Genomic DNA, 21,593 nt, shown 5'->3' on the forward strand with positions numbered 1-21,593 from the left:
ACTTAAACAAATTACTTAAAACACAAAAATATATATATAATATAAAATATTTTTTCTGGTATTGTTTCCTTTATTTGATGGGGACAGTAGAGGGAAATGACAGCCAGCGGTAAAATAGTAGTAATAATAATGTAGAAAGGATGACGATTTAGCCAGACCCAAACTGGGGACGATTTCATAACCAGCGTCTGATACCTTTAGATAAGCAGGATGCCGCCGACATGTTTAATTTTTATCATGGCATTTGTATTATTGTAGTGTAACTACTTTACTTAAATCACCTGTCTACACTTCTCTCTGAAACCAAAATGTGTGTGTCTGTCTGTCTGTGTCTGTCTGTCTGTGTCTGTCTGTCTCTCTATGTGTCTGTCTGTCTGTCTGTCTGTCTGTCTGTCTGTCTGTCTGTCTGTCTGTCTGTGTGTGCGTGTGCGTGTGCGCGTGTGTGTGTTTTACCTCGTAGATGGACCCGGTGCAGAAGGCAGTGATCAACCACACCTTTGGCGTTGCTCCACCCAAGAAGAAACCCATCATCTCCTGTAACATCTGCCACCTGCGCTTCAACTCCACTGTGAGTCAGACACAAATGTTTTGGTTTCTTCCCCTGAGCTTTACAAAAGCTCAAAGACAGGTCTGGATTTCTTTGTAATTCACTGCAGGATGGTGGAAAAGCACCTTTGCCCCTCGCCACTCTCTGCAGGATGTAGTCATTAGTAGAATCACATCAATCTGTGTCACAGTTCTATATGATGAAGTGAAGGGAGTGTTACCTCGCTGTGAGACCCTCTGACCTTCTCCATGTTTGCTGAAAGTCTGTGTTTCTAAACAACTTATATACTTTAAAACACAAACGGTTAATTCTCTCGTGAACTGTCATCCGAAGCTTTTTTCAAAGTCGTCAAGCCGGCTATTCTTCTATCAGTCCAATTAGTATATTTCTACAGCTTCCATTATTTTAATCGACCAATGGAAACCAGTCAGCTAGTTCTGTTGCGCTTATCACACCTCCCTATTCATATTCATTTGGCTCCCCTTCCTATGGACTTCGTTTATGCATATTTGCATTTATATTGTTAGGAGGAACCTGGAGGAATGACAACGACTCTTCTTTCTGAAACTTGAAGAAAGCAGGACACTGACGCGAGCTCATTATACAACTATTACTTCCTCATCTGTCTCTTTCTTGCTCTCTCTGTGTCTTTCTCTCTCCGCTCTGTTGTTTGGAGTCTGTTTTGTAGCTAACAGGCTCTCTCCTCCTCCCCTCTGTGTCACATGCAGCTGAGCTGAGAGTGCTGGTTGACCCAGGCGTTGGATGCCAGGTTACAGGCAGGTACAGGCGGGCTGCACTGAGCGGCTGGAATTTGCACTTGACAAAGAAAATTGACTAAAGGAATAGTTCAAAATATTTCAAGTTCTTTAATATTTTATACTCACTGCTTGTGTTGTACATACAGTCGGTTTAATTTTCACAGATATCCATATTTGTTCATGTGTTTATATTGGACATGCAGAGAGATGGTTTCCAAAGTTGAATATTTTAATGCTTTGGCAATTAAATTTCAATATCAATTATTCAGTAGTGGTTCAATTTCACAATGTGGTATTAGATTAGAATCAAATTTATTGTCACATGTATGAACAGTATTAGTACAAGTAAGTTACATAAGTAATGTCAATAGTAAGACATTATATACAGAATAGTTCCTCATAAGCAACGACAATTACAACTACGCTTCTACAGTAGAGTGCTTTATTGTAATAAATGTGGACACAAAAATCATGAAGACAAAGATGGATGGCTGTGAAAATGATAAACATTGTAAGTAATACATAACCGGTGTTCATAAAAAAGGAATAGACTTGAAGATTTTCAAATGATTCCTTTACGGCTGCTGAACTCACTGAAAGAAAGCATGAAAGATTCAAGCCTGAAGGAACATGATCTTCTAATGTTGCTGCCCTTTTGTGGACGACAGTTGTTGCTCGCTGTGTATGAAGAGTTTGGAGAATGCATAAAGCAGCTTGAATCAGCCGAGGCCTCCTTCAGGTGTCTTTAACTGAGGATCTTTGCCGTCCTGGGACGCTTATTCTACATGTTATTCTCTCGTTAAGTTACTATGGTGGAACATAGTGAACTCATACTACACTGGCATGCCAGATCATATGGTAGTATGCAGATGGGAGCAGAGTCATCCCTCTGACTTAGTTGAAAATCACGCTGAATGGTTAGTGTGCACTGACATTCAACGTAGCCAAAGGGGTCGTTCACCCTTTGCTCAGCCCTGTATCCCCCCCCGCCACACACTTTGACCCAGTGTGGTACCCTTTCTGTTTGTGCAGCAGCCCGAGCTTTATGCAAAGTGTTGACGGGGACACTCGTACCCCACCACTCTGTGCACACAGTCACTGAAAGATCACATCTGCACACTGAGCTCAGAGGCTGCACAGTGTGTGCCTGGAAACTGGATAATTTGATCACTGACAAATTATCTAACTGCCTTGTGTGAAGCTGGATACTTGAAGTCTTTTTACACTGTTCCAAAACCAGACTTAGGGAGTGCACTTGTGTCTTTACTATAAAGAAAGGCATTGGTGTTGAAAGGATGAGGCGGGTTCCGTTTTCTATTTTTCTTATTGTTAACAAATCCCATGAAAAGAACAAAGTCTGTACAACTTCCCAACTTTAGAAATGTCTCTTGAATACTTTTGAAGGGCTAAATTACTTCCTAAAACAGCCGGGCATTATCAGTGGTGGATTAATACACATTTAGCGCTATAGTATTTACAGCACCATGATTGTATGGGGGTTGATAAAAACTAAATAAGAGTGCCCATATTCATTGTAATGAAGAAACGTGTGGCTAAAAAAATTAATTAATTGTTGGTTTTGGTCTTTTCATAGGATTTATCAACAATTAGAAGAAGAAAGAATATCACCAGACCCATCCTTTATGACTTCTGCTTGTTTTATATACTTGAAAATGGCTCAGTCATCATAGAAATGTTATTTAACATTAAACACAACAGCTATATAACATATTGTGTAGATAAATATTAGAAGCAAATCAATCAGCTTATTTTCTATTTGTTTCACAAAGCTAAGTAGAGCCTATAAAGTGTATGGATTTGCTGTGTTTTATGGAAACATTAATGCGTTTATGGATTCTCGGATGTTTTTTTGCTTCAATTGTTTTGTTTCACTGTTGGTGCACTTCTTCTTGCTGGATCTTCCTCTGTAAAAACACATTTTGCTTTATCTGAAGCCATCCAGAGCCATTTTAGGATCCCAAATCTGCATGCATCTGTTGTCGCACTGCCACAAATGTGTTTTGTCTCTCAGAGGAAGGCACAGAGGTCATTTTGTGTTGCAGAATGTAACGGACATGGGCCATTTTGTGTCACAACGAATCAGTGGAAAGATGAGCCAGTGAGCTCAGAGGATGGTCATGAGATGTCAACTGATGCACATTTGTGCACAACCCTGACGACGATGATGATCAAAAAGGGCGATGTGATTCTTCCTTCGAGTCAAATGCTCAGTCGCATAAATTTCCCCTTAACTCCATGGAAGCATGTGAAGCCAAAGAGATGGAACAGATGGAAACATTACAGTTTACTGATTCCATGCTGCCCTTCATTAATTTAATCATGTCAGTGGCTCCGTTCAAATACTATACACTCACTTTCTCCTCTGTTTGTTCTGCTCGTGTGTGTGTGTGCGCGTGTGTGTGTGTGTGTGTGTGTGTGTGTGTGTGTGTGTGTGTGTGTCATGGTCAGACCCAGGCGGAGGCCCACTACAAAGGTCACAAACATGCTCGCAAGCTGAAGGCCCTGGAGACGCAGAGGAACCGGCAGAAGAACGGACACGGCCCATCCACAGCGGGAAAAGGCAGAGAGAGGGGGATGAGGGAAGGAGGAACGCTGCCCACAGACTCACATTTGAAAGATATAACAGGTATGAATCTTTCTTTCTGTTTTCTTTAAAGGCGCTGCTCTATCCATCCTCTGAGTAATTAGTGGTAATTGGAGAGACATAAGCAGCACTAAGGCTTGGGTAGCTGCCACTCAGCTGGCTAATTACCAGCTATTACCTGTGCTTCTATCATTGGCTCTTTCAGATAGGTAATTACTCCCATCAAGCAAAGATGAGAAGCCTTAAAGCAGCTAAAAAAGAGATTCTATCTGAAAAAGGGATGAAGTGGTGTCACTTGAGTTTGATTTTGGTTTGTTTGACTTTGGCTCAACGTAACTCCCACCTACAGTTCCAGTTGTTCCCATTATGAAATGTGTTGTTGCTTTGCCAATGGGCATGTGTACGGAAGGAGAAGTATGAGTCGTGTGTGCCTTCATGTTTTCTTGTCAAAACGAGACTAAAGGAAGAACAATCATACTGGAGGTCAGTAGTAAAGAATAACAGATGCACACAAAATGTAAGCAAATCTTATTTTTTTAAGATTTGCTACAGTTTAGATGTTGGAAATTAAATGTTGGGAGTAACTAATTCACCTGAATGAGGTAAGTAGAGTTTTGAGTTCTTTCGGTAAATAGAAGGTAATAAGCAGTCCTTACGAGGACTTCAACACAGATAAGTGTGTGTGTGTGTGTGTGTGTGTGTGTGTGTGTGTGTGTGTGTGTGTGTGTGTGTGTGTGTGTGTGTGTGTGTGTTTTCGGCAGCTAGCGATGGCATCTCCCTATAATGGTACGTGTATTAAATGTAGTTTAAACGCAGGGTTGGAGGCGAGTTTTAGAGGGATAGATGAGCGGCTCCACACCATGGTTAGTCAGCGGTTAGCAACTGTAGCTTTTAGACACACGCATTTACCCGATTAGCATCCACATTGTATCTCAATGTTAATCCGTCCGTTTGAGTTTTATGGTCGGAGGTGTTTGTTTGAGCAGTCCCCGTCTCCAGAGCTGTGGGGAAATAATACAATTTAAGTTATAGCGGGGATCAAGTGACCATAACTCGTTATCTCTCTCTCTGTCACCAATCCTTCTATTACTGTCACTTTAGAGTCAGGCCAGAGCTGTCAGGGTCATGGCATGGTGGACGGGGCAGACGTCCTGCCTCTCCCCTCCTTTGTCTCTCCCACTTTAGATCCCACACAAAATACAGAGGACGTGAGCGCTGCTGTCTTTTATTCTCTCCGCTTCTCATTCTTGACTAAAGAAATGTCACCATCTTCCTTTCTATACTCTGTTTAGCGTTCCATTTAATTGTTGATCTTCCCCCTCCCATTTTCTTCCAGCACCTATCAATTTTCTTCAAACCACACAATGATAAGCTTGTTGCTTTCAGGGGTTGCCATGGTTTTTGATTGATGGTGACAGAGGGAGCTGCAGCAGAGGGAGCGAACAGTTGTACAGAGAGACACAGGAAGAATGATTGAGATGGCAGAAATGAGAGGGGAAAAGAGACGCAAATTAAAGAAAGATGATAGAGCAGAAATGTCAGTAGGTGATGAGAAGAAAAAGTATAATATCAGGGTCATGTGAAAGAAATAGAAAAAATGACAGGTCGGCAGCACAAAAAAGACCAGGAAGGGAAGGAGGATTGCATTAGTCAAGATATGAAGCAGTGTTTAATGTGGTGTTGGTAGCTCATTATTTTCAATTTCAAATCAACTTTATGTACACCTGTATGCTGTGACGCTCCACAGCAGATCAACAGGTGTATTAATCAGAAAGCAAAATGATCAAATGATCAAATGATATAAGCTTTAAGAGCAGTCTATAAACCTTTAATAAATGGATTGTAACACACTGTAATGGAGTTGTAAGTGTATTTTTCAACAATTAAAACTCCTGCTGTGGGCACTTCTAAGTAGAGGCTGGTATATGAACAGATGATGAATGGCAGACATCATAGTAAAACTCAGTTGTAATAATATAACTATGTCTTCCTAGGAGAAGTTATAATTGTTGGCAAATGCTGTATATTAATAAACACTAAACTACATTATAATGTGTTGTAAATGTTTGCGAACTGCTTATGAATGCTAAATAGCTTAGGCCAACATTGCTGTCTTTAGAGGCTTTAGCATTCTCAGTTCATCAATTGGTACCAACCAGGTCACACTAGCTGGTCAAGACGGAGGCATGGCCATTTTCCCCTAACTCTATGGGGGTTGACCTCCCACCTCAAGCTATCTGATCGTAAATGGGTTCTATAGATGCTCATGAGCCTCCCCTTCACAGACATGCCCACTTTATGTTAATCCTATGCAGTTTTGGGCAAAAATCATGCAGTATAAATGTGTTAATTTCTCCAAAATGGGTGTATTTGAATATTTCTGCATACTGGGCTCCCTAAACAGTCATGACATTTCATAAATTGGGTATTGACTGGAACGCTGAGACTCTTGTGAATCTAATGAGCCCAATTGTATTCATGTGTGCTGATGTTTGTCCCCATAGTAGCTATTTTGTTGTAGTGAGACCATTTATTCAAACTTGACCTCACTGTATAAAATGATGATCACAGGCTCAAACACAAACTAGAGACTGGGTGCATTCAGAGGATGTATGGCTTTCCTATGTATATTGACAATAAGAGAGTTTCTGAGCAGTTTCCAGAATAGCAGGTGCTCGCAATCCAATCGTCAAAAAGGATTTTGATACCAAATAATAGCAGGATTCTTTCTATGGTGCTCCTCGAGGTCTTAATGTGGTGTCTTTGGAGGGATTTCTGACCATTTTTATCGTTTTAAAAGTTGTTCACCAAATCTGTGCAACAAATGGTATCAACCCAAAAACAATTTAGGAGACACAATTGAGCATGGGAATAGCTATCCTATACTTCCATTCTAATGTTCTTAGCGCCTGTATACTCTAAACTTTCCCATTTGAATAGGCACCTTACCCAAACACAAAGTTAATTACAGATTTATGGATCGAAAGACTTGACACATTGCATTTGAAATTAATCTTCAGGTTCCCAGCTTTCAGGTGATGTACACCACTTCTAAGTGGCATTTACTGTTGACTTGCTTTTCTCCCCTAAAGACCCCCCTGTCCCCAAATTCTTGTTTAACTTCCCAAGCAGCTATAGCAAATACTTTTATATTTTGAGAGCACCAATTAGTATCCCAATGTAACGTAGCATTTGATTTTGAATTCACAAACGTTTATCCTTATCTGGATAAAATACCAAGAACAATATCATATTGTTATATTAAGTGTAAATGGGCTCAAAGGGCAACTTCTACGTTTATTCGTCCACAGGCCCAAGTACTTCTTCCCAACCTGCACAGCAGCAACCAGAAAACGTCCAGGAAAGCTTGCTGGCATCCACTCCGTCCTCACAGTCTATATCAATGGACTCCTGCTCACTCCGCTCTCCTCAGCTGTCCCCACAAATCTCCCCTGGCCCTCAGCTTCCTGATCTACCTACAGACAGTCCGGCTGTGGAGGGGTGCAGCCCGGCCACCGGTTCAGCCCCACACTCTGACACACAGGGGAGCTCCACGGGAGGTGAGAAGGAGGAGGAGGAGGAGGTGGTGAAGGTGAAGGTGAAGGTGAAGGTGAAGGTGGAAGAGGCTAAGGAGGCCAAGAGCGACAAAAAACCTCTTCACTGTACTACGTGCAAAGTGACGGTCAATTCGAGCTCACAGTTGGAGGCTCACTGTAGTGGTATGTTCTACAATACTACTGATAATACTTAGTTAAAGTGGAAACAGACACATTTTTCCACCATAGTGTTTCCAAGTAGGATTATTGAGCTACCAACAACACAGGACACGCTGTATTAGTTTCCAAACAAACATATTTTCACCCGGTCATATTAATTTTATAGGCAGATTTTGTTACTTACTGATCGAGTTTAGTAGAAAGAACGTTTTTTTATCACTCTCCCTCTTTGCCTCCTCCATCATCGGGGCTCTGTGGCCAGGTAGAGTTTTGTTCCACCATCCGCTACCTGGGGTTAGCTACTGTAAGCTATTTTGTTGAGTTGCCTCTTAACGAAATGCTCTCTGGTTGTCTGGATGTCTAGGGCTTTTATTGTGAAAGGTAAGTACAAAAAGAGTGTAATGCGCTGATGTTGACACTGTGGATATTAATCAATTGTTTGCCGTCTTGTTTCCGACCTCTGTGTTATTATTTTATTGCCATCATAAGTATAGGCTCAGCTCAAAGCTCTCCTCTTCTTTTGTGCGCCGTAAATCGAGCCTTCAGTTATTTAGGGAGATCGCGACTCTGAGGCAGACAGAATTGCATTGTAAAAGCGAGGCTTATAGGGCACCAATCTAAACGCCATTAGTGTCATTCTTCTTCAGCCTTTTCATTCTGCAATCAACATTTACTTCATAATGATGAGTTAAAGCAAAAAAACGTAATGCCCCTTTAATGTTAAGTCCTCCTCTTTGTTTGGCTGATTCAGGCTCTAAGCACAAACAGATGCGTGATGGTCACAACAGCAGCCAGTCACAACGCAGGGCCAGGATGACATCATCGCACAGAAACACCAGTCGAATTAAGCAGCGAATGGGCCGCAAGACCAGAACGGTGGTGGGTGTATCCAGCCAGCCCTTTCACTGTGAAATGTGTCAGGTGTCCGTCAACTCAGAGACACAGCTCAAGCAGGTATGTGGGTTTACACTGATATTATAAATGAATCATTTTACTATGGAGCACTAACCTTTGTGTTCTCCACGAAAGCTTCCTTGTTGAGTTTGTTGGCCGTTTGGTTTGGTAGTCCGTGCTGTCCTGACTGAATCACTTTATATTCCTGTCCCCTTTTAGCACATGAGCAGCAGGAGACACAAAGAGCGTTTGGCCGGGAAGCCCGTCAAGGCGAAGTTCACCCCCTATAATAAACTACAGCCCAGTGCTATCTTAGCGGTGAGAATTTGTCACACTCACAAACACATTTGAACACAAAGAACATATGTAATACAAACGACACATGCTCAATAGATGCAAATGGTAAGCTCTGCCTGGTCAAGTGTCAACATATTATAGTATGATGTCCGCTTAGCCTTAGTGGTTGATACAAATAATATAAATATATAAATAATTACTAAGTGTCTCTATTTGTTATGGGAAAGCCACCACTTTGTTCCAGACTGAAATATCGCAAGCAGCTATTTGATGGATTACCATGACATTTTGTACAGACATTCATGGTTCCCAGATGTTGAATCCTAATGAGTTCAGTGATCCTGACTTTTTATCCAGCGCCATCATCAAGTCAAAATTTAAATTTATCCAATGCTTTGTTGTATGAACAAATTCAAATAACTGCAAAACCAATGACATTCCCATGTAACTGGGATTTACTTTGCGTTAATAGTAATTAATTAGCAAATGGTGAACATTAAGCGTGTTAAAAATGAGCATGTTAGCATTGTCTTTGTAAACCGGTTAGCATACTGATTTCATCATTTAGCTAAAAGCACAACTGGGTCTAAGTTCCGCTTCACAGAGCTGCTAGCACGGCTTTAAACTCTTATGTTGTGTCTAAATTCAGATACTTCCGTTAGTACACTTCCATGTAGTACACTGAGTGCACACTTGCGTTGTGTGTGAATTTCAACAAGTTAGTGTTTTCTCAAATCGAACACTGCTATTGCGCAAACATTGGAACGCGATTGTCGCTCACCAACACATTTGCGGTCTTGTTTGAACATCTTGATTGTATTAGTTCACCGGAGCTTTCCTCACCTGCCATTTTCACAAGTTTGATGGTCCCTCGCCTTCTGCTACGTAGCCAAGATGGCGACCATTGAGGGGGAGAAGTGTCCAGCGTTCCACACTCAACTTTTTGACCGTTATGAGTACATCATCCGGGAACTCATAGTGCACTGCACTTTACCATACTTGTCAGAGTACTTGCACTCAAAATAGCAAGTGTAAGTACGGAAGAAAGTTAAATGATACAAAGCATTATTCTTGTTTAGCCTGAATATGTCTCGTGTCTTTGTTTTCAGACTAAACTGGCCCTGCAGAAGCACCTTTCTAAGGCCCTGCCGGCAGGGTTCCTGGCCAGCCATCTCAATCAAGCTGCCTTGTGCAGCTTGGCATCTGGACCCTTGGGATTCCGCCTGCCGCCCACAACCGTCATCCACGGCCCCCTGATCAACCCAACACTCTTCAGGCCTGCCCCAGGACCTCTTAGGGCCACACATGCACCTATTATCTTCTCTCCTTACTAGCAATGAGCCACGCTAGGTAGGACCTACAGTAGAGTGGTGGATCTTACCTAGCCAAAGCTGGACTAGCAGACAAGATTAGCTTGGTCGGTGAAGACAAAGCACAGGACCCCCGCGCAGGCAGCATATCAGCGCTGACTGACCATAGTGTCTCCCCTTTAAAAACGGAAGGACCATTGCTCTGCTGTTTTCCCTCAACAAAGTGTTGAGTGCATGTTCCCCTGGGTCTGGACCCCTTTGGAAGCCATAATGACAAGTATCTTTTAGTTTTATTTATAAGATAATAATAATAATAATAGACTTATACACTAGGGTGTGTAAATGTTACTAAGTGTTTGTTGCCAAACTTATTTAAATTGCAGAGCTTTCTATTTGTACTCTGGAAGAACAAGTTCAATACTTCATTCCTGTTTTAGTCTTCATAACCAAAATCAAAGAAAATCCATATTGTGTTAATCCCCCATGAAAGCGGCGATTTACATAAAAGAGCTCGCCACCAATGAAAAGATCCATAACTTTGGATTGCTGAGGATATTGCATCTCAACAAATATATATATTTACAGCCATTGTCTGATGTAGATGCATTTTCTTTAGACTTTATTTCAGATAAATAAATACATTTCCTCTGTCTGTGTTTCTCTCTTGCTCTCTGTGTTATGAGGTGACAATCAACCATCACCGTGATATGATACCAAGAATACTCGCCATATGGAGATGCGTACAATCACATGGTTTCATTTAAAGTTATAAGATTTAAAACGTGTGTGGATAAATAGGCAACAGCTTGATGCTGTTTGTGCAATATGAACAGACTAGCTGATGTGTGCTGTTACCCAATTTTTTTTATAATTTGTGTCTTTGATGTCTTTATTGAACCTGTTGGTTTTTTAATAGAGCTGTATTAAAAAGTTCTTTCACTTTAGAAACCCCCTCCCACCTGATTGTGCTGAATCATCTTAAGCAATATGTATTTTTGAAGTGTCGCCTGGTAAATTAATGACTAGTGTAACTGTGCATCAATTGCAATAATGTAAATTATTATGTGCTAAAAATGTCGATGCTGTATTCTATATGAACTTATAAATAGTACTGTTTTTTACACCGTTGTGGTATTTCCTTTCTACATATTTGAATATGAGTCTCTTAGAATTGATTCATTATAGATTTACAGAGAATATAGGCTTACTTCATGTATGAACATAATTAAGAACACTAAACGGTCTTATATCATCAGTATGACACAGTTCTTCTTTTAAATCACTGAAAGGTCAGTGATATAATCAGCAAAAGAAAATACTTCATGTTTTTTGGAACAACATTAATCATCAAGTACAGTAGAGCTTATGAATTGTGGTGAGTCACTGAACTCTTAATGTCAATCCTTAAACCAGAAGCTAGAAAACTGGTGTTTATGATACTCTAGTGCCTTCTAGTGGTATTTTGCAATCGTGAGCAAGATAGGCAGGGAGATGTCAGTGCTATGTCCTGCACTAATATACATTAAATCAATAAGAAATAAAGATTAACAGTAGTTACTATGCTTTCATATTAATGACAGTATAAATAAAATAGAAATGCCATTTAAATCTATTTATTGATGCACTAACCCTTCTTTAAATCCTGTTTAGTCACTTTGGGTTAGATAATGTTGTGTTTGAATGTTTGCAAAGAGCATTGTGCTATACTGACTTCTTTGATGTTTAATTGTAATATATTCAGGAGGAGATTAACTGTAAATAAAAACATAGATTACATGTTTGTTTTTTTACTGAAATGCACGCAGAAGAGATGGAAGTGGTTTTTAATCAGATCTTAATATTGACATTATCTATACAGTTGGTTAGGCACAACATGTTTAAATATTGATCTGTGGATCGTTATATCTGGTAAATCGTGATAGCAGCCTGATCACCACAAAGACACGCAATCAGACGGAGCTGCAGGTGAAATTAATGGATGTAAGTTTATGAGTTGACTGAAAAAGTAAAAGCTTATTAGATGGATTCAAATATAGTTAATGATAAATAAAAAATGTGATTAAAAACTTAGGCGAGGTTTGAGGCTAGGTCAAAAAGTACCACATTACTGGTCATTTTTATTATTATTTTTGTAACATTAAGTTTTAAATAATAATTTCAGCCACAGATTTAATATAGAAAATATTCATATGATACGTGCTGCTTTGGGAAAGTTATATAAAAATATATCTTATATTTTTTATGGTGCGTTTTCTTTTCCTTTTTCAATCTTCATTGAAAAAGCATTCAAACATACAAACATCGCAGACTAGATGTACTCAACACAATGGTACAGAGAAACAAGAATATTCATTTATATAAATTAAAGGTCTGTTATTTTATTTGTTTGTGTTTATAGGTTTGAGTGTTAAGTTTTAATATATTCTTTAAATTCACATAAATATCCTAGTGGAATTGGGTTAACTTTTGTTGCATTTATGTAAGGAATGTATTATTTATCTAGTTAAAAATATATAATCACATAAACATCGTCTTTATAAAAGTTCCATACAAATAAAGGTTATTATTGTTATTGTTATTATTATTATTATTATTATTATTATTATTATTATTATTATTATTATTATTATTATTAATATTATCAATAATAGCAATGCAAAGAGAAAACAAAATACTATTTTGGTGACATAAGATAAACGTCTCTTAGTACATTTTAGCTAATGACATGCATTTCTTATTTGCTTCAAATTTAAGATACTCAAAAACAACATTCAATTTCAATTAAGAACAATTTAAAAGATTGCGTTGAATTAAGAAATGTGTTACGTGTTCATTTTTGTCGATAGCCTACTTATGACCTCAAAAAAAGAAAGAAAGAAAAGCTCTGTAGCCGGAAATGACGTCAGTTCGTGTTCGTCCTTTCCAGAAAAAATGGCAGCTGTTGACATCGACGTGCCGGTGGACACAGAGCCTCAAATTCGCAATCCGGAGGACATGGAGCGGTAAACATACATTTGTCGGCTGTGTTTTGTTGCGCTGCGTGTATAATGTGAAAATAACCCGGGATTCACTGACTGAACTAAACTGCCGTTAGCTGACAAGGCTCGGAAACAACAACGAGATCAGCCCCGGAGACGAGCTAACACTGCTAGCTTTCCGGGGGGAAAATGGCACATTAAAAAAAAAAATCTTATATTTTATTTTTCAATAATGACAGGCGGTGGTTTCATTGGGGTTTTGACGGTTCAAAATAGATTTCAAATTGTGGATTCTTCAAATTCACTTCGCAACTTATTCGTCAAGAGAAGCTAGCTAAGACAATTAGCGTGTCTCGGCACATGCTCAGCTATGTTATCCAAGATATATTGTATTTTGGGAGCTGCTAGTAATACAAATATTTATATGGCCACGTTATTAAATCTAAACACGATGATTAAAGCTTCAGATACAGTATGTCGCTGAACAGTAGCCGTCTGTGCTTTCTTCTTTCTAGAAAGTTCCATAAGAGGCAGGCAGATAGCATTTAGCTTGATGCTTAAACGATCAGATAAAAGTTCCAGTAATTATCTAACTTTTAAAACTCCCTGAAACATCTTAACCAATTAAGCTTAAGTGTTGTGATGCGACATTAACGTTTTCAACAGTATAAGCAAACTAGAAAAAGCATTTTATGCTGAAAATTCGTGTGAATGCTTGAAATGTTAAAGCATTGCTGAAAAAAAAAAACTGGACTCTTAAAGCGCAAATCCATTTTACTGCACTGCTGGAAAGTGAAAGGAAGCTGGCAGAGCTGGAAGCTGATGTGCATTACCCTAAATAAATGAAAACCTAAGAGCTGACATACATTGATTTTAATAAAATAAAAATCTAGAAGCTAAACTGTAATGCGGTCAAAGGTTGTATTGTCTAAATAATAATACATTAAAAGTGTAATGTTTTCTGTAACTGAACGTATGCAGAACTAGTAGTCGACCTAAGCATGTACAGAAGAAGTATGATCATCTTGTGACTCGTTTAAATGAAGCCTGTAGCTGAATGCATGCAACAGTAGCATCACTTCAAAGGGAGTAGATTGCAAAGGACTTGAAGATTTCTTCTATTCACATTGATGATGAAAGATTGTGATGGATCCTGCGGGTTTAGCTCCTATTAATTCTCCCCTCCAGCAGGACGGTACACTTTGCTTTTTATTGTCACATATGTGAGCTGTTACATAAGTAGGCTGAACGATTAACAGTAATCTTATTGAAATAAAAATATAGACTAGTGCAATTTTCATGTTGCAGGATGTGCAATATTTGTTAAAGGCAAGAATGTGTCAAAGTACGCTTTTAATTAAATATTGTAATTACAAATTAAGGGTGATTGTGCTTATTATCATCCATGGCAGCAGCATGTTGCATGCATAACAAACCGGACTCATGCATCTCTTTCTTTAGTTTAACTGATGAATGCAAAATGTGTATCTTTATTGATGTAGCTGCAAACACAGCAGACCTTCATTTAATAATAATGTTTAATGATGCTTAATTTAGTTTGATTTAATTTGACTTTTACTTAATCGTCTTAATGACGGGACCACAGCATTGCAGGACTTCCTTATTTAGGGACACATTTTCTTCTTCTGCTTCCTAATCTAAGTTAAAGCCGATTTTCTTTTTTGCTGATGGAAAATACTTATCGTGATGTCACTGACTTGGGAGTGGCCAAGCCACTATTTTAAAGTGTAACTATTTAGGCCACTCCCAAGTCAGTGACATGACTTGGGAGTGGCCTATATAGTGACACTTTTAAATACTTAACATCACACACAGAGAGCAGCAGCAGCAGCTTCTTTATGTGAATCCGGCAGAGTTGATTTACCCTTTAACTCTTGGCACTTGAGAGTGCTGCAGCAGGTGAATTTCACTGCTATGTTTAGTACTGCTGCTACCACAACTGTGTGTGTGCCCTGCTCTACTGTCCCAGTTCCAGGTGTAACACACCACAGCCCGGTCCTTCCAGGCTCTGCCTCGTTTTCAAGTTTTCTGATGGATACAAATGAGCAAGCCAAACTGGTTTGATGACATCCACTCCCTTTTATGTACATCTTGACCTTGCTGAACATTTTGTTTTATCTACATTGTATGAGATGATTTCTGTTCTCGTTTGTAATGCTGTTCCACCTTGACTCTGGTTTCTATTTTTGACTCTCTGCAGCGAGGCTGAAGGCTTCAAAGAGCAAGGAAATGCATTCTACAGCAAGAAAGATTACTCTGAGGCTTTCAACTATTATACTAAGGCCATAGGTGAGATTACCATTAACTAGTGATTACCCATTGACCCATCTTTGTTAACTCTCCTGTGGAGAAATGCTAATGGTCTCCTCTTGTCTTGTCGCACGTCTCCAAGCAAAAAATAAATAACAGTGAAATTTGAGTCATTGCCCCCTCTTGACATATTTCCCAACACATGTCCCCTCCATGTATTTTAAAACTGTATCGGGGACATCTTGTCTTCTATCATTCGTATGGATTTCCAATATATTTGCTGTATTTATCTGTAATTTGTACCCACATCTCACCTTGCCTGCGTGACATGGCTTTTCTTTTATCTCAAGATGCAAGCCCCAGAACAGCCAGTTATTATGGAAACAGGGCAGCCACCCTCATGATGCTCTTTCGATTTCGAGAGGCCCTAGAAGATTCCCAGCAGGCCGTGCGGCTGGATGACTGTTTCATGAAGGTCGGTTTGAACATCATCTTCTTTCTGCACTCTTGCAGAATAGAGAATAACATGTAGAGTTATTTTTATTTGACAAAGTCCTAAGAAGGAAATGTGTCCCTCCTGTCCCACAGGGTCATCTACGTGAGGGCAAGTGCCACCTGTTGTTGGGAAACGCCATGGCGGCCAATCGCTGCTTTCAGAAGGTTTTGGAGCTGGAGCCCAGCAACAGAGAGGCCCAGCAGGAGGTGCGGATCACCTGAACTGTTTGCACATTTGTATTTATTGTAATTACTGTATAAGAATGCAATGAATTGAATTGCGTACTAAGCACAGTCTTGGAGCTGAAGGCAGAATCATGCAACGCAGACCTGTTTGTCATTGTAAAGAAAGTGTTGATTATTGTGATTGTTGTTATATTTTAGAATAAGACTGCAGGGACTCTGCTGGAGTACGAACGCATGGCGGATTTTGGCTTTGAAAAGCGGGATTTCAGAAAGGTACTTTACTCCCATTCTCTTTGTCTCACCAAACTCACAAACACTACAGTCTGTCTTAGTTGTCATGTGTCAGTTTTTTGTTTTTTTAAGGTATTTCTAAAAATAATATAAGCAATCTAATATAATTCACGAATATGCTTTTGTTTGTAACAAGCACCAGATTAGATTTTCCAGGCATCTACTTGAATATTTGTAGAAATCCTGACTATCAGTCGAGGAATTTGTTAAGAAGTTCTTCTCCTAATACTAGGATGGGTTAAACACAGAGTCTAAATGTCACTGTGTGCTGTGCTGTATGTGTGACGATCAACACAGGACTCAAAATCCTCCATCTCCATATCTAGCAGCCTATTTACGTTCTTCTGTTCACACTATGATTGACTTGTTTGACTGGACATTTCAGACTTCTTAACATTAAATAATAAATCAAACATTAAACTACATCAATTTGCTTTTTCTTTTTTTTTCCTCATCCAGGTGGTGTACTGCATGGACCGGGCCTTAGTTGTGGCTTCTGCCTGCCACCGCTTCAAAATTCTGAAGGCTGAGTGTCTGGCTCTGCTGGGACGCTATCCAGAAGCCCAGTCTGTAGCGAGGTAGGAACAACCCGTGTTAGGTTCACTGTGTATGATTGTTTTGTTACAGTGATGCAAAAACATTTTCTTAGATTGATGTTTTTAAGGGTTTAAGCTTTCGAATAAAAGGAATGGATTTGATTTACTTCACAGCAGATCTTTTAACAAAACTCTCTTTTACAGTGATATCCTGCGAATGGATTCCACGAACGCAGACGCACTCTACGTCCGAGGCCTGTGTCTGTACTACGAGGACTGCATCGATAAAGCTGTACAGTTCTTTGTCCAGGCTCTGCGCATGGCACCTGACCACGAAAAGGCCCGACTAGCATGCAGGGTAAGATGGTCATTTTGTCTTCTTCCTCCTGATTTCATTGTAAGAAGAGATGCACACCGGGGAACTGCAGATCCCCTGTTGCTGCAGTTACACAGGTCCGCCAGCTGCTCTCCTGGCTGCGCCGCCGCCGGGAAGACGAGGCGACTATGCGCGTCATTTTCTCGTTTCTGCCACTTTGTATTTAGTCCAATAAACTAACGAAACGTTACACGGACTACAGCGCCCCGTTAACATTAGTGCCCAGTAAACAGATGGATCAGCTCCACGTGAAGATTATAAGACGGCAGGGTTTTTTCACCGGCTCTCAGAGTTTCAGCAGTTTGGTTTGGAATTGCCCATCGAACGTTTTAAAATAATCAAAAGCCGTTTTGTTAGTCCTCAAAGATACACACAGTGCTTTTTGGTGAGGAAATCACTAAGTTTAAACAGAACTTTTGTTTGTTTTACAAGAAGCTCCACAGGCTAAAAGAAGGCTAAAACTAATAGGTCTGTAGGTCACACACAACATGACTGGGCTTAAATGTTCCTGCAAGTTTGGGTAAATATTTAACACGTTGACTTGTTCTCTTCTTAAATCAGAATGCCAAAGCCTTAAAAGCGAAGAAAGATGAAGGCAACCAGGCATTTAAGAACTGCAGCTATGAAGCCGCCCACCAGCTGTATACTGCGGCCCTGACGATAGACCCCAACAACATCAAGACCAACGCTAAACTCTACTGCAACAGAGCCACGGCAGGAGCAAAGGTAAAAGGCGACATATCAGCATATTACTCGTCACAGGCATTTGATCAATAATGCTGTTCGATTATTTGCTTAAAAATATCAACCTTGCACAGTTTTCGGGCTCTTCCAGCTCCTCAATCAGTTCACTGTCATTAACGTCTTCGTCTTCAACAGCTGAGGAAACTTAATGAAGCCATTGAAGACTGCACCAGTGCCGTCAAACTAGATGATACTTACATCAAGGCCTACTTAAGAAGAGCTCAGTGGTATGATACGCAGACAATATGAGTGAAACATTTCCTCATTTGTGTGTTCAGCGTTGTGTTTTTAAATTGGACTTTTTGCTACCCAATAGTTACATGAACACAGAGCAGTATGATGAGGCCGTACGGGACTATGAAAAAGTTTACCAGACAGAAAAGACATCGGGTAAGCTTCTGTGTTTTTCTTCTTGCATATTTACCCGTCTTAAGATAAACTAGCTGTACAGGTTTTCACACACTCTCATTGTATCCCTCTAGAGCACAAGCATCTGCTGAAGACGGCACAGCTGGAGCTCAAGAAGAGCAAGAGGAAAGATTACTACAAGGTGCTGGGGATCGGCAAGAACGCCACCGAGGACGAGATCAAAAAAGCTTATCGCAAACGGGCCCTCATGCACCACCCAGGTAGACCTCTCGGTCTTTGCACACACGTGCAGGATACCAACTTTGATTGCATTTGGTGGATTGTTTATCTAAAGGTTTCTGTTGTATTGTATCATCGTCTTGCAGACCGCCACAGTGCAGCGACCCAAGAGGTGCAGAAGGAGGAGGAAAAGAAATTCAAGGAGGTGGGCGAGGCCTTCACTGTGCTCTCCGACCCAAAGAAGAAGAACCGCTACGACAGTGGACACGACCTGGACGATGAAAGCTCCTTTGATGGCGGAGGTGAATGCTTTTCCTTTCCTTGGCTAGATTTACATTCAACCTGCACGTCGTTAGTTAGATGAAAGAGAACATGTCAGTTTTTCATAATACAATGACTCGTATACATTTCATGCTTCTTTAAGCTGTTGTCACAGCGAGCACGGGCCATGTTTTCTTTCGTGTCGCATTAAACTGATCAAACAAGCAGATTTGTCAAATCTAATCTGAAATCATGCTTTGTCAGGTATGTCCACAACAAGCAAGCAACATTTTTTAAATGCTTGTTTTCTGATTTGGAGTTCGGATTAACTAAACATGGCACTGACGATATTGTTTATACACGTGTATATCTACATAATGTGTTGCTTTACAATTCTATAAACGTACCTGCATTTAATTTGTTATCGATGACGGGTGTCCACATACGGCTCCAATAACCTTTTCCTCCATTTCTGATTCAACAACGTCCGTGACGTGAGAATCTAAGAGCTGATACAGCGTCACGCAAATACACAGCATATATATGAAGTCTGTTGAAATGTGTGAAGAGACTTTGCTTCACTCAAATCTGTGGACAAAGTGTGTTTCCCCCCCCCCATCTTGTTCTTAAAGCTCGTCATCACCAGCTAATCCCGCTTTGCCTTTGCTTTGTCTCTAGATTTTGATGCAAACAACATCTTCAGGGCTTTCTTTGGCGGCCATGGTGGTGGTGGAGGAGGAGGAGGGGGAGGGGGAGGATATAGTTTTGATTCCAGTCCAGGTATGTTTCTTCCCCCAGTTTAAACATCCTTTAGTTTATTGATGCACAGGAGAATAGATAAGAGAAATTGCACGACATTAACCAACTTCTTCTTTTCTTTCAAGACTCTGGACCTGGAAATTTCTTTTTCCAATTTGGCTAAAGTGAAGGAGCATGTGGGAAAATGCAGCCCTGCAGTGGACAGAACTGAACAAGATCAAGTTGGACCCACAGTCACCTCCTGATGCTCATACTCCTGAGTGTCTCGCAAAAATGTCCCCACCATTTTTTTTTTTTTTTTCCCCCCAAGAGGTTTTGGATTATTCCATTCACTCTTAAACTTGCTCCCTCACCATTGATCCTAACAAAAATTGGGAAAGATAATTCGGAGACTTTAGCTAAGAATTAACGTTGTAAATAAAGAAGTGCTTAAGAAGTCTTTTTTTTTTTTTTTAAGAGGTTTGGATCAGCCGATCATAGCATGTCCCTGTTGCCAAAATCAAAATGATATTAAATTTGAAATCTTGTAAAACTGCTTCAACCTTCATAAAGGTGACCAGTGGTAAGAAATTCATTGGAAGTGAAAGCATCATGGTTGATTAGTTTTAGAAGATATAACATGGCATACGTTTTTAAGGTTCTCCTGGGACAGCATGTCTCTATAGAGCAAGAGTCAATGTACTGTGGAAGTTCAATGTCAAAACTGACCTCAGGACAGCCTGTTTAGGACAACACCGGTTTCTTGCGAACGCGTGTTCAGGTTTAATTGGCTCACTTGCCAAAATATAGAATCGACGTGCAGGGTTTTTGTTTTCTTCTCCATGCTGCATTGTATATTTGACTCGAATGTAAAGCGTTTTGTCCATACATCTTTTTTTCTTCAGTTTTCCCTTGGTCTATTTATATTTATTGTACTGTATATTCTAACCTGTATACAGCAGAATGCCAGTGTTCATTGTCTTCCTTCTTCTTTTTTTTAAGAGACTCATTTGTAAATGTGTTCCACACATCCTCTTTGCTCTCAGATTGTGCAAAGTTTTATTTTTTTCGTGTTTTTTTTTTTCTGAAACAGGCCAAAATCAGCACACAGACCTACAGATTTCTTTCTCTTTAATGCACCAAGCACACATCTGCCCCACTGTCCCATTGAATTTCAAGTGGTGCCTTACCAGAATAAGCAGATGAGTTAATCTTCTTGCAGTAAAAGCATACATCGGAAGCTGAAGAGTCCCATTTGCAAAAGGCAACAGCTACACTTGTATAGCATGTTGGTTTTTTGTTTGTGTGCCCTTTCACAGGACTCGTTTCATAACTGGCCAGTGAACTAAATTAAGTTTTTGCAAGGGAATTCTTCATCCCATCAAACATAAATAACTTCATTTCATCTCATTGTTAATCACACCTGGCTGTCATCCACCCATTCTTGTTATGCACGTTCTGTCAGTACAGCCCTTTCCCTACTTGTTCCACCTGTTTTTAAAGGGACACTTAAAGTAGGTTGGAAGCTTCTATTGTTAATTGGTCTTTCACTGATCTATGTATCATTTTTAAAACTTGTCACAGTATTATTGACATGCTTTTCTTAATGCGAAAATAAAGGCTCGTCTTTTACTGTAATTTTAGGACTTTTTTCTTTAAATTATGTATGAAATTATTTACTTAAATACTGTACTTGAAGTATATTTTATTTGAGTGTTTTCATTTTTACTTAGCTTTTTTTAGAGTAAAGTTTGGGTTCAATCTTGTACTTTTACACTTTACTACATTTGACAGTCATAGTTACTTAATAGATTTTTACATACAAAACATGTAATCTTCTTAAAAACATGTCAACAGAATATACTGTAAAGTAGTTTTAAATTAGCTTCACCTTAACCAGCTAAGAAATATATTTTGCATTAATATATAATCCAATATTATAATTTGAAAGATCATTCGTAATAAAGCATACTTTAACTTTTGACACATATGTTTCCTGATA

The 21,593-nt window shown here is 39.7% G+C and overlaps 2 protein-coding genes across 3 annotated transcripts in view; both read left to right on the plus strand.

Moving 5' to 3' along the window:
- The window catches only part of LOC115025104 (zinc finger protein 385B-like), a 64,964-nt gene extending 53,716 nt beyond the window's left edge, over positions 1 to 11,248 (plus strand). For both annotated transcript variants that reach the window (XM_029457163.1, XM_029457162.1), the window contains exons 4-9: positions 461 to 568; positions 3,775 to 3,952; positions 7,222 to 7,470; positions 8,378 to 8,580; positions 8,740 to 8,838; positions 9,927 to 11,248. In XM_029457163.1, the coding sequence (XP_029313023.1) occupies positions 461 to 568; positions 3,775 to 3,952; positions 7,222 to 7,470; positions 8,378 to 8,580; positions 8,740 to 8,838; positions 9,927 to 10,151 (1,062 nt within the window). In that variant the 3' untranslated portion in view covers positions 10,152 to 11,248. The remainder of the gene's footprint in view (positions 1 to 460; positions 569 to 3,774; positions 3,953 to 7,221; positions 7,471 to 8,377; positions 8,581 to 8,739; positions 8,839 to 9,926) is intronic.
- A 1,762-nt stretch (positions 11,249 to 13,010) lies between these two features.
- On the plus strand, positions 13,011 to 21,229 carry LOC115024944 (dnaJ homolog subfamily C member 7-like). Its single transcript, XM_029456846.1, has 14 exons — positions 13,011 to 13,129; positions 15,327 to 15,415; positions 15,727 to 15,851; positions 15,965 to 16,078; positions 16,256 to 16,330; positions 16,808 to 16,926; positions 17,089 to 17,242; positions 17,822 to 17,986; positions 18,140 to 18,231; positions 18,321 to 18,394; positions 18,487 to 18,633; positions 18,739 to 18,894; positions 19,532 to 19,633; positions 19,738 to 21,229. Exons 1-14 carry the CDS (start codon positions 13,059 to 13,061, stop codon positions 19,773 to 19,775), a joined length of 1,521 nt encoding a protein of 506 aa, XP_029312706.1. The 5' UTR covers positions 13,011 to 13,058; the 3' UTR covers positions 19,776 to 21,229.
- Positions 21,230 to 21,593: the final 364 nt, after the last annotated feature.

The sequence above is a fragment of the Cottoperca gobio genome, chromosome 19 (assembly GCF_900634415.1).
Source record: "Cottoperca gobio chromosome 19, fCotGob3.1, whole genome shotgun sequence".
In the NCBI taxonomy this organism is placed as follows: domain Eukaryota; kingdom Metazoa; phylum Chordata; class Actinopteri; order Perciformes; family Bovichtidae; genus Cottoperca; species Cottoperca gobio.

Bases quoted from the DNA above. Each gene is read 5' to 3' on its own strand.
- LOC115024944 (XM_029456846.1), top strand. From the start codon at position 13,059: ATGGCAGCTGTTGACATCGACGTGCCGGTGGACACAGAGCCTCAAATT. The intron at 17,987-18,139 runs GTAAAAGGCGAC...CGTCTTCAACAG, and splicing joins GAGCCACGGCAGGAGCAAAG to CTGAGGAAACTTAATGAAGC. The intron at 19,634-19,737 runs GTATGTTTCTTC...TTTTCTTTCAAG, and splicing joins TAGTTTTGATTCCAGTCCAG to ACTCTGGACCTGGAAATTTC.